The 12,068-nt window shown below is 40.0% G+C and overlaps 1 protein-coding gene across 4 annotated transcripts in view; it reads left to right on the top strand.

Annotated features, from left to right (window-relative positions):
• The first annotated feature begins 3,744 nt into the window (after positions 1-3,744).
• The window catches only part of rapgef2b (Rap guanine nucleotide exchange factor 2b), a 534,998-nt gene continuing 526,674 nt past the window's right edge, over positions 3,745-12,068 (top strand). For all 4 annotated transcript variants that reach the window (XM_078540424.1, XM_078540432.1, XM_078540414.1 and 1 more), the window contains exon 1: positions 3,745-4,412. In XM_078540424.1, the coding sequence (XP_078396550.1) occupies positions 4,344-4,412 (69 nt within the window). In that variant the 5' untranslated portion in view covers positions 3,745-4,343. The remainder of the gene's footprint in view (positions 4,413-12,068) is intronic.

The following is a 12,068-nucleotide window of genomic DNA, read 5'->3' as shown; positions in this document are numbered from 1 at the left end:
GTTAGTTTAACGTCTGTCGTTGGGAAATTGTTGGAATCCATCATTAAGGAAGTAGTAATGGGGCATTTGGAAAGTCAAAATGAAATCCATCAGAGTCAGCATGGTTCTATGAAGAGTAAATCATGTTTGACTAATTTGCTAGAGTTCTTTGAAGATGTGACAAGCGAAGTGAATAATGGGGATCCTGTAGATGTAGTATATCTGGACTTCCAGAAGGCTTTTGATAAGGTGCCACACAAAAGATTAATACACAAGATAAGATCACATGGAGTTAGGGGTAATTTATTAACTTGGAAAGAGGATTGTCTAACCAACAGAAAGCAGAGAATCGGGATAAATAGGTCTTTTTCTGGATGGCAAGCTGTAACTAGTGGGGTGCCACAGGGTTCAGTCCTTGGGCCCCAACTAATTACAATCTATATTAATGACTTGGATTCAGGGATAGAAGATACAATGGCTAAATTTGCAGATGACACCAAAATAGGTGGGAAAGTAAGTTGCAATGAAGAAATAAGAAATTTACAAATGGAAATGGAATTTGGCAGATGGAGTTTAACGTGGATAAGTGTGAGGTTATCCATTTTGGTTGGAGGAATAAAAAGGTGACTTCTTATTTAAATGGAGAGAAACTTCAGAATGCTTCAGTGCAGAGGGATCTGGGTGTCCTCGTGCATGGATCGCTGAAAGCTAGTATGCAGGTACAGCAGGTAATAAGGAAGGTAAATGGAATTTTGGCATTTATTGCTAAAGGAATAGAGTATAAAAATAGGGAAGTGTTGTTGCAACTGTACAAGGCATTGGTGAGACTGCACCTGGAGTACTGTGCACAGTTTTGGTTCCCTTACTTGAGGAAGGATGTAGTTGCATTGGAAGCAGTTCAGAGGAGGTTCACTAGATTGATTCCAGAGATGTGGGGCTTGTCTTATGAGGAGAGATTGAGCAGCTGAGGCCTATACTCGCTAGAGTTTAGAAGGATGAGAGGAGATCTAATTGAGGTATATAAGGTGCTAAAGGGGATAGACAAAGTAGATGTGGAGTGGATGTTTCCCCTTGTGGGGTATTCTACAATGAGGGGCTGAATTGCCTACTCCTGCTCCTAGTTCTTATGTAGTCGGTCATGATTTACCTCTCACAAATCCATGCTGGCTGCCCTTGATTCATCCATACCTTTCCAAATGAAAGTAATTTTTTCCCTAAAAATGTGTTCCAGTAACATGCCCATCACTGATTTTGGAGTGACTGGGCTGTAGTTTCTTGATTTACCCTTCTCCCCTTTCTTGAATAGTGGCCCACTAGTTCTCTGACACTTCTTCTGTGTCCAGTGAGGATTAGATAAATTAATTTTTAACTTAAGTCTGAACTTATCTTAGGAAATACTTTTTTAGTGTTAGATGTACAGTATTATGAGTTCATTGATCCGTGTGTCCCTGGGTGTTAAATTCACAGTCTATGGATATAGGGACAGTATGTTTCAATGCTGTTACATTGGTTCCCACCTAGTAACAAGGGTGGGACCGTCCCTCTGGGAGCAATTTGATAGGGCCCCCAGATCAGTTCAAGGGTCAGTGAACAATTCTCCTCAGAAGTCAGTTTGAGATAGTCTGCTAGCCAAGAAGTGTCACAGACAGGAACAGGAATAAGCCCTGTTAAGTAAGTTAAAAGAAGGGAGCAAAGAAATAGGATCTGAATTAAAGAAATAGATGCAGTTAGAAGACTAAGCCTGTATTGTGGGCCGTTGGGGCAAAGGTACCCCTTTGGAGCAGTGGTGTTCTGTTTGGCATGTCCATAGCTCTGAAAGTGTGCTTGTGAGCTTGTGTTCAGTCACTCGTGAATCCAGGAAGAGGAATCTCAGAAGGCGAGATTGAAACACTGCGAGGTGGGCTATTGTTAAAGGGAGTGTTATTTGGAGAGAATTCCAAGGCATGATCTTCAAAGAAGGAAATTGGAAACTCTTGTGAGAAAGACAAAGTTTCAGTGAGATTGGTTGACTCAGTGGGACTAACGTTTGAGTGATTTCTTGAAAATTCCATAGACTCTGTCTTAGTTGTGTCTGTCATTTACTCTGTACTGTGGAGTGGTCAACCATAGTTTGTAAATTCACACACACCTCATAGTTACCCTGAATGTTAGAGTATACGATACATATTGTAAATTGTTTTATTTTTCTAGACTTGTTTAGTAAATTTTGCTTTTGTTTGTTCAAAACCCATGAATCTTGTGGCTTTATTCCAAAAGCAGGTGTCTTGAATCTCAACCTTTATCTATTTCAAACAAAACATTATTGGTCCCTAACCAGACACCCCCACCCCACCCCACCTTCCCAACCCCTGCCTACCAATCTTTCCAATATGACAAGCAGTAAGAGCAGGAGAGTCTCCTGGTCAGCCAGAACCTGCAGAGGACAATGGCAAACCACTGTAGCACTTTGCCGAGCATAAGCATGGACCAACGCATGGAAGTCCATGATCGCCAACACACTCTTAGGGCATGCTACATGGAGTCAGTTAATGGCCTTGCATTTTTTTTTAGCTGCCTAAGAGGTACAAAATTGGATATCATATTTTACTTATTGTGGCCCACTAATACGCAAAGCTTGATGTTGCTATAGATTGTACAAAGACTGAGGAAAGTAAGCAGCTTCACAGCTTTCAGTTTCTGTTAAAGGAACAAATTGGGGTAGGAAATGATATAGAATTTTGATTGCAATGCAATGATACATTGGGCCAGATTTTACAGTCAGTGGTGAAGGAATGGCAGCAGCTACTCTTCAGTTGCCATAGATGTTCTATGGGATTTTGCACTGGAACATATGGTTACATTAAAAGAGCCAAAAGGTGCAGCATCCTCGACAGAGTATCTGGAAGCTGAGCAAACAACCATGTATCTCCTCAACCAACGAGGTTGAAGAATCGTCAATAAGCAAAGCAGAGTTTGAACCAGGAAATGGCAGTTAGAATGTTGAACTCAATGTCAAATCAGATACAGAAAACAAAACTAAGAGATGGAAAGAAAAAATGGATTGAGAGGGGAAAAAAGAGACAGAGAAAAGTAAAAGAAAATGTGTCATAGAACTTTTAAAAAATCTTCCACAAAATTTGCTCATATCTCCTTTTCACTGTTTGGAGCTCCATTTAAAAAACTCCCAACAATGCAACAGCTCGGCCTCTATTCCTCAATTAAAACCGAATAGATTCAGTCCGAAACCATCTGATGTATGGTTTCTAGTATCATCCTTAATCAACACTGCAACACCCACTTCTCTTTTTCCTTCTATCATTTATGAATCTTACAATTCACTTACAATTTGATTTAGTATATTTTGAAAATATACAGTTTTAACGTTTTGTTAAAGTATGTAGACCTCATTATCAAATAGAAAATGTTGAAATACACAGGTCAGTTTAGATAAAAGACATGTTAAATCTTCAGATTAACCTTTGATGAGAAACATTGACGAGTCTTTTCTCTTTTCAGCCGTCCAACTTTTGCGCTTTTTATTTTAACTTTTCCATGGTTAGATAAAGTCACACCATAGCACCTCGTGATATATCCTCTCATCTCTATGGCATGTGTTTTATTTTTTTCTTTTTGCCCTTTGGCTGCTTTGGGAGGAGACAACGAATTAGATTTAGATTTTTCTCTCTGGATGATCTGAATGAGGAGGCGGTAGAGAGTTTCTGGGTGAGTTTTTCGCGAGTTTAGTTTTTGTCAGGAGTTTTTATTTCCCCTCCTCTTCTGTCTCCAGGAGATTTTCAGTTTGTGATGAAACAAAGCGCCCAGTTCAGATCGTTCATATCCGATTGAAATTAAACAAAAAAACGAGATAATTTGACACCGGTGTTAGACAGGCGCTTTGTTTGTACTACTTAAAAACAGATATTTAGAAAGTACCCGCTGTTGTTTGCCGGATTATTCCAGAAACTGTCGAGGACAAGACAGCGAAACGAAGTTTTTTTTTTAAATAGAATTTGATGGATTATGAAGGATCCCAGGGAGCCGGATAGGGTTGGCGACTGCTGCGGAGAGCCGGTGCTTTGTGCTGAGCGGGAGCGGCTGGCGCCGTGCGGACAGTGGCGGTTGCCAGGGCAGCGCCGGGCTGGCGTTCGCATTCCAGAAGCCGAGAGAAGCTTCTGATCGCGGTGACGTCGCTGCGGTCGCGCGAGTTGACTGAGGCTGGGCTCGGGCCTGAGCTGGGAGCGGGCGAGTGCAGACAATCCCAGGTGCCTTCCCTCCGAGGATTTCCAAGGCAGCGCAGCCGCGGAGGGAGGCGAGAACCGGCCCGAGGCCCCAGATTTTACAGAACCGGGAGCCGGGCAGGCCCGGACTGGGCGGCAGTCGGGGCCATGGCGTCTTATGTGGATAACAGCTTCAGACAGGCGGTCATGAAGAACCCGGCCGAAAGGACGCAACAGGTAAGGGTGGTGGGTAAATAAACCCAAGTGTTGGTCCTGTTAATGATGGGAATGCGACTCACATCTGATGGGCGCCGCCAGCCCATATTGTCCGACTCTAGTGACAGGCAGGTGGGACTCTTTCCAACTCGAATATGCGATATAAAAGAAAATCAATCACTCTCCAGAAGTATAGTCGATATATTTTAATTGCTTTCCATTTTCCTGGCGTATCTCTTTGTGATCTGAGATTCAAGCCGAGGAAATAGTTTCTCAAAAATGCTTCCTTGCCCCCATGTTGCTCTGTCTTTGTACAGCGGGGAGGGGAGAAGGGGGGAAGATTCCAAAGTGTTTTTCCAGCTCACGTAAAATGTTTTTTTTTTAACATACACTTTTTAAAATCTGTTTTTCTGACCTGTTCACTTTCGAATGCCAAGAAATACCAGACTTAATTTGCCATTTATGATGATGAATTTTTAACATTGCCTCTGATTTTTAACGGCAGCTTTATGGAATTTGGGACCAGGGGTCAGTAACAGCATCACATAAGAAACAAAAATGCACCTGTGCTTCTTCACGTTTGTCATTCAAACTAATCTCATGAATAATGTGATTTTTTATTTGCTCTAAATCGCATGTTTTGGTAACCCAAGTTTACCTGCCTTGTCTAGAGGTTTTTAAAGCAATTGAATCGTCAATGTAATGTTAAATATAATGTCGTATTGCTAGTTATTGAAGCTGCATGTATTCGGTTTGAAATAGAGGGCCGAGAATGCAGGGTGAAATTTTGCCCTGATTTGTTCGGCAGGGTCTTGTATGATAACGAAAGAATACTCATTTTCTATCAGCTCTATTTTTTGTTGGCGGTAGGAAGGCTTTTCATCAGTCCATATGTATTTTCCTTACTTGTAACTATGAATGTTACCTAAAACCTTTACAAAATCTTTTCTATTCTTAGTGCTTTAACTGTGGGAGATTGAAATTAATCAAACTAAGTGTGTAGGTATTTGTGGTCTGAGGTCTAAACTTGAGCAATAGTTTGACAGGAACAATATTTATAGTTCAGATTTTGTTAGATATGTTATGTATATACTGAAGCTTTTAATAATTTTACACTCCTATATTTAATGTATGACACTCGCTACTTTGTCTAGAGAAATGCCATATAAGATTAAGAGCCAGTTTTATAATTTCCTTATGGTGTATTGGTGTTAGGCTATTTGTCAGTGCTTTGTTGATTGTGCAGTTTTTTAATACATGCATGGACTTGTGAACATGGAAGGAGCATCTGACAAATTTACTTGTCCAGTTATAAGGCCGCCTCTGGGAATATCTTAAAACCCCCTTTTCATGAATTATGCTTTGCTAAAGGTTATTAATCCAATGAAAAATGTCACTGAATCTTTACAAGATCGTTAACACCCAAACCATTACTTTAACATAAATATAGCGTGTCACTTGAAGACATTTCACTTGATTAAGCTGGTAGCATTCTGTTTAGGGCAAATGTATTTACAAGAAGATTTGAATGGTGGTAGGATAGCTGATGGACAGCATGTGCAAAAATATTTTAATAGGGTGACCATATGGGGATAATTGTTGAAAACCTATTGTTATGTGACAAGGTGAAGTTAGAAAAAGATTTACAGTAGCCTCAATCTTTAATTGTTTTGACTGTAAAATATTAAATGCCTATGAATCATAATATAAGATTAATTTATGATAGCATAATATCACTGACTGAAGATGGCATATGTAACTTCTGTACAGTACTAGAACTATTAATAGATAATTTTATTGAAACTAAGGAGATCAAAACTATTTTTATATCACATGAAACTTTGCATCTGCACACACTTCCTGGCAACTTTTCATTATAAATTCCAATGTTTATAATGGAAACTGCCTATGTGAACCTGTTGCAGTGTAATTAGATCCCCCCTCCAGTTCTAAGCTGTGTGGCTGCGCAGTAACCCAAAAATTTCCATGCAGACTGCGCATGAGTCGATTCCTTTAATTTTTTTTGCATGCATGACACTGCAAAAAAAAATTAAAGGGTCATGCATTAAACAAATTGCCAGAATACTGTGGAAAAAAAAGTTAGAGGATGTGCTGCCTCCTGCCAATTGGAGTGATTGTCACTGTAGTGATTGTTTTGTATTTCTCAGTTCCTCATCCTGTACTGAAAAGAAACTTCAATGCTTCAATGGACTTTACTTCTGTGCTTCCTAAAAGTTTGCATGTTTTCCTTTTTAACTTTGATTTATGTGACATAAAGTTATATGATGTAAAGTATTATATAAAAAGTAAGGAGAGATTGTGAGACTTTATAGTGGCCACTATCTGCCACTACATCTGTGGACCCTGATATAATTATCTCCAATCCTCCAACTTCCCTTTGTTTGGCCTACTCTTTATCTTGATTTCCGAAGTGCAGTGCCATAGGAGATGACTAGTATCTTAAAATTGATTAGATAGGCTATGATATGGAATATTTTGATAATCCACCCTTTTTACTCTTGTGCTTTGATACAGTTGGAATCTTCTGATTTCAGTTTGTAATCTGAAAGGCATCAGATCTTCTGAAAATAAACATAGCTGACAAAAGCAAAATACAACAGCAATGCTTTTACTAAGTGTTGATACTTCTAATCAATTTGGATGCCAGATATCCGTCTGATCCCACTAGTGCATGATTTTGTCAAAAAATAAAATGTAAAATCCATCTTGGTAAATTGCTGTTAATTCATTATTTTGTTTATTTGAAGGTTGCAGAAATAATTTCAAATCAAATAGAGTATTTTGCATTTTGTATGGAACAATTTTTATATACAGTAAAGTCCTACCACTTGCAGGGTTACGTTCCCACAAAATCTCGCAAAAGACAAAATCGTGAATGGGGAACGTGTTTTTGAATGAGACTCAATTAGATAGGTTCCAGTCATGTGAGAGCAGTACTGGACTCTAGCAAAATTGTGGTGCAGTATCTGTATATGACAGATGGGGGGAACCTCTGAGCAATATATCGATGAATATTTAATTTTTAAATATTTGTTCATTGGATGTGGGTGTCACTGGCTAGGCCAGCAATTCAGAGGGCATTTTTAAGAGTCAACTACATTATTGTGGGCCTGGAGTCACATGTAGGCCAGACCAGGTAAGGACAGCAGATTTCCTTCCTTAAAGGACATTAGTGAACCAGATGGGATTTTACGACAATTGACAATGGTTTCATGGCGATCATTAGACTTTTAATGCTAGGTGTTTATTGAATTCAAGTTCTACCATCTGCCATGGTGGGATTCGAACCCAGGTCCCCAGAGCATTACCCTGGGTCTCTGAATTACCAGTCTGGTGACAAAACCACTATGCCACTGCCTGAATAGAGCTGTTATTGTAGCTCTGGACCCAGCAATTCAGACATTTCTGGGTTAATCCCTTTTGTTTGGGCTGCACTTCAGCTGTAACCATTCCAGTGTCTGCTCCATCATGGCTGCCGTCTCCCCGGGGACAAGAGAGAGAGAGAGAGAGAGAGAGAGAGAGAGAGAGAGAGAGAGAGAACAAACATTGCTCACGCGATGCTGTGTACAAAGTACAAAGCGCGGGTAAGTGACACCGCGAGCAAGGAAGTCGCAAATGGTAGGACTGTACTTGCTGTACAAATTGCTGAATAATGCCCTCTTTAAGGTTGTTCATATTGTGAAACTGTAGTGACACTTTGCAAGGAATACAGTGTAATCAACTTTTCAGTGAGCTGCCAGATTCATTATGCTAAAAATGTATATGTGTTAGATACAAAATGTATACCAATATATTGATGTCCTGAGCACACACTTAAATCAATGCCTTTTTATGATGCTGATAATATTCAGCTTTTTTAATCCTTTTCCTGTTTTGATTGAAATAGAATTTATGTAAATTGTATTGTCTTTCGACATGGATTTAAAAAAATGTTTGAGCGCCTGCTCCTCCTCCTCCCATAATTGTTCTCGGGTTTTTTAAAGCCAGTTTTGGCTACTGACATCACCTGAAGGACAAATGATTCCTGAAGATGCATTCAAAACAAATAATATTGATCATATTCCAAGAATGATGCCTTATTTGAATTAGAATTTTGAAACAAATTGGATTGTTCACTTCCCCTGTAATTACATTATCATGGGGCGTGTTAGTACAATATTTATAAAATCAAAATATAAACAGTAAAGATTGTCATTTTTAAAAAAATGTTGATGTTTTTAACTTTGAGTTAACGCAACTGATATATATCTGACTTTTGTATGTGATTTTAATTGCGAGGTGATAGATGTAAAACATCATTTTGGCAAAATCGGGTTCTATTGCATTTTGGGAATGCTTTATTTCTTTTTTGATTACAGTTGTAAGTTTAATGGTTCAATATGGTGTATAATTATATACTAATATTTAATTATATACATGATAATTAGAATAAATAAATCAATCTGATAATTATGTGGGTAGTTCATTGGATGGAACATAAACTTTACTTGTTTTGAGGGAACTTTTTCACTTATTCGTGTTTTGCTCAACTAGGCATTTGGCACACTCCGAAATTCATCATGTTCAAAGGGCTCAAATCGACCATCATGAAATCTACAACTGTGCAGTTTCAATTGACAGTGTGCACACTCACTCTCCATGTAGGGATATATCTTATTTAACTAAGCACAGATCTTAGACACAGGTTGGAGAGAAGCAACACTGGGAGCCTCACGTGTTTCTGGTGTGCTGCTGGAGTTTAACCAGGCTATAATTTGATGCTTACTCATATGGAACTTTTCATTGCCTGTGCAGTTGTGAGAAGTCTACCTATTACCTTAGTGGACTCGGAAGAATCCCAGACACCATAGCAAGGCAACAGGTTCTGTTAAGGAGTTGGGTTAGTTGGCCCATAATCAATGTTTTCCAGGAATATTGTAACCTTTTTGATTTGGATATTAGCTAATCTAGTCTGTCACAGTGGGTTGACTTGGTTGTGAACTTCTGTAACCAGGCATGTAATTTTGGGGCTACCTTGACTCAATCTCTTTCTTAAGGAGGATGATCACTAATTGGTCTTTAGACAGCTAGCAAACATGGGTTAAGCAGTTCTTAGGGAGTATGAGTACCTCCTCATGAGCAGCACAAATCACCATAACACATAGAACAACAGTGGCATTGCAATTATGTTATAGCGTGGACACATTAAACCTCTTTATACAGAACATCAACAACAGCTGCTTGATTTTATGTCACTCAGCCCTGAATATGTGAGCATTAATAATATCCAACTTCCATTGGTTATATGATGGATAGTTACCTGCAATGTGACATTGTATAGATTTATTTTTAAGTTGATTTTCTCAAGGGCAAATAGGGATGGGTAATAAATGCTGGCCCAGCCAGCGACATCCACATCCCATGAACGAATAAAAAAAATTATAGAAACATGACCTTGCTACCAAAATGGTATTTGATTGTCAGCTCCAGTGATGGTTAAATAATTACTTGTATAAAACTTAATTAATTTTTAGATTAGTAAAATTAATACATGCATCCTACTGCAAAGTAGGTTTAATTCATACTTTTTTTTGTGGGAAGGGAATACCATGTGCAGCCCTGATGTTTCTAAGTAATTTTCTCTTAAGGTAGGTTATATTAAACTACATGTTTATGGTCATAAAAGTGCAAACCTTTGTTTTAAAATTTAAAATGGTTTGTCTTGTGTTGGACGTTTGGAAGATGCCTTTTAAGGGAGATTTTCTGCTATTTAGGTTTTTCTGCTGCATTGCTGGAACAAAGCTTGCCAACACTGCAGTAAGCTAACTGCCCTCAATTTTCCATCATCTGCTGATTTATATAACCCTTCATGGCTGACTGGGCAACTCTGACCTTAATCATTGGGCAAGCCTAATAGAGCAGTGCTTCCCAAACCTTTTCCTTGTGTGATCCCGTTTCCAACCCTAACCCCATTTCAACGCTTCAAAATTGCTCAGAGTCAGAGTGAGGTGTTGGGGGGAGAGAGAGTGGGGTAGGGGGAGAGCTGTTAGAGTGGTGGGAGTGTTGGGTATGGGAGAGCTGTCAGAGCAGGAGGGGGGCAGCTAGATAACGATGATTTTTTCAGTGATTGTTTCTTAGGATGTGCAGCTCAAATCACAGAAATAAAAACTTGCACATGCAGATCAAAGGGGCATGGAGCCGTTCCCAGGAATGTCCTACAAGAATCTCCACTCCACGGTCACCATTGCTGCCTTGGGATCAATGTTCATTCATGGGATTGAACTCTGTAACAGAGGAAGCAGAAAATCTGACCTGACCAAATTAAAAGGATGGACACATTTAAAGATAAGTGTCTGCTTTCGAGGACAGATGTATTGCTTCATCTTTTATAAAGCTTCAAAATTAATTTTTAGTTATGTTAGCTTTTTTCAGGGTTGTTGGATGTGGAGAAGGTGTAAATTAAATGAAAAACCCAGTGTGGAGGTACAAAACATCCTATGTACAAGTATTGGTGTATGTGTAGCAACTGACCCCACGTGATGACCAACAAGATGCATATGCAGCTGTTTGAAGTAGGTTTTTTTATTTTCATTCATGGATTCTGGGTGTCGCTGGCTGGGTCAGCATTTATTGCCCATCCCTAATTGCCCTTGAGAATGTGGTGGTGAGCTGCTTCTTGAATTGCTGTGATCCATGTGGTGTAGGTACACCACAGTGCTGTTAGGGAGGGAGTTCCAGGATTTTGACCCAGCGACAGTGAAGGAACAGCGATACATTTCCAAGTCAGGGTTGTGTGTGGTTTGGAGAGGAACTTGCAGGTGGTGGTGTTCCCATGTGTCTGCTGCCTTTGTCCTTCTAGATGGTAATGGTCATGGGTTTGGAAGGTGCTGTCTAAGGAGCCTTGGTGGGTTCCTGTAGATGGTACACACTGCTGCCACTGTGCATCGGTGGAGGAGGGAGTGAATGTTTGTGGATGGGGTGCCAATCAAGCGGACTGCTTTGTCCTGGATGATGTTGAGCTTCTTGAATGTTGTTGGAGTTGCACTCACCCAGGCAAGTGGGGAGTATTCCATCACATTCCTGACTTGTGCCTTGTAGATGGTGGACAGGCTTTGGGAAGTCAGGAGGTAAGTTACTTGCTGCAGGATTTCTAGCCCTGACCTGTTCTTGTAGCCGCAGTATTTTTTTGGCTCGTCCAGTTCAGTTTCTGGTCAGTGGTGACCTTCAGGATGTTGATAGTGGGGGATTCAGCGATGGTAATGGGTGGTGGTTAGATTCTCTCTTTTTGGCGATGATCATTGCCTGGCACTTGTGTGGCATGAATGTTACTTGTCACTTGTCAGCCCGAGCCTGAATATTGTCCAGGTCTTGCTGCATTTGGACATGGACTGCTTCAGTACCTGTGGAGTCGCAAATGGTGCTGAATATTGTGCAGTCATCAGTGAACATCGATGAAGCAGCTGAAGATGGCTGGGCCGAGGACATTACCTTGAGGAACACTTGCAGTGATGTCCTGGAACTGAGATGATTGACCTCCAACAACCACAGCCATCTTCCTTTGTGCTAGATATGACTCTAAACAGTAGAAAGTTTTCCCCTGATTCTCATTGATTCCAGTTTTTGTTAGGGTTCCTTGATGCCATACTCGGTCAAATGCTGCCTAGATGTCAAGGGCAG

The sequence above is a fragment of the Cetorhinus maximus genome, chromosome 1, assembly GCF_964194155.1.
Source record: "Cetorhinus maximus chromosome 1, sCetMax3.hap1.1, whole genome shotgun sequence".
Classification (NCBI taxonomy): Eukaryota; Metazoa; Chordata; class Chondrichthyes; order Lamniformes; family Cetorhinidae; genus Cetorhinus; species Cetorhinus maximus.
This window is presented reverse-complemented; position numbering and strand designations above follow the sequence as displayed.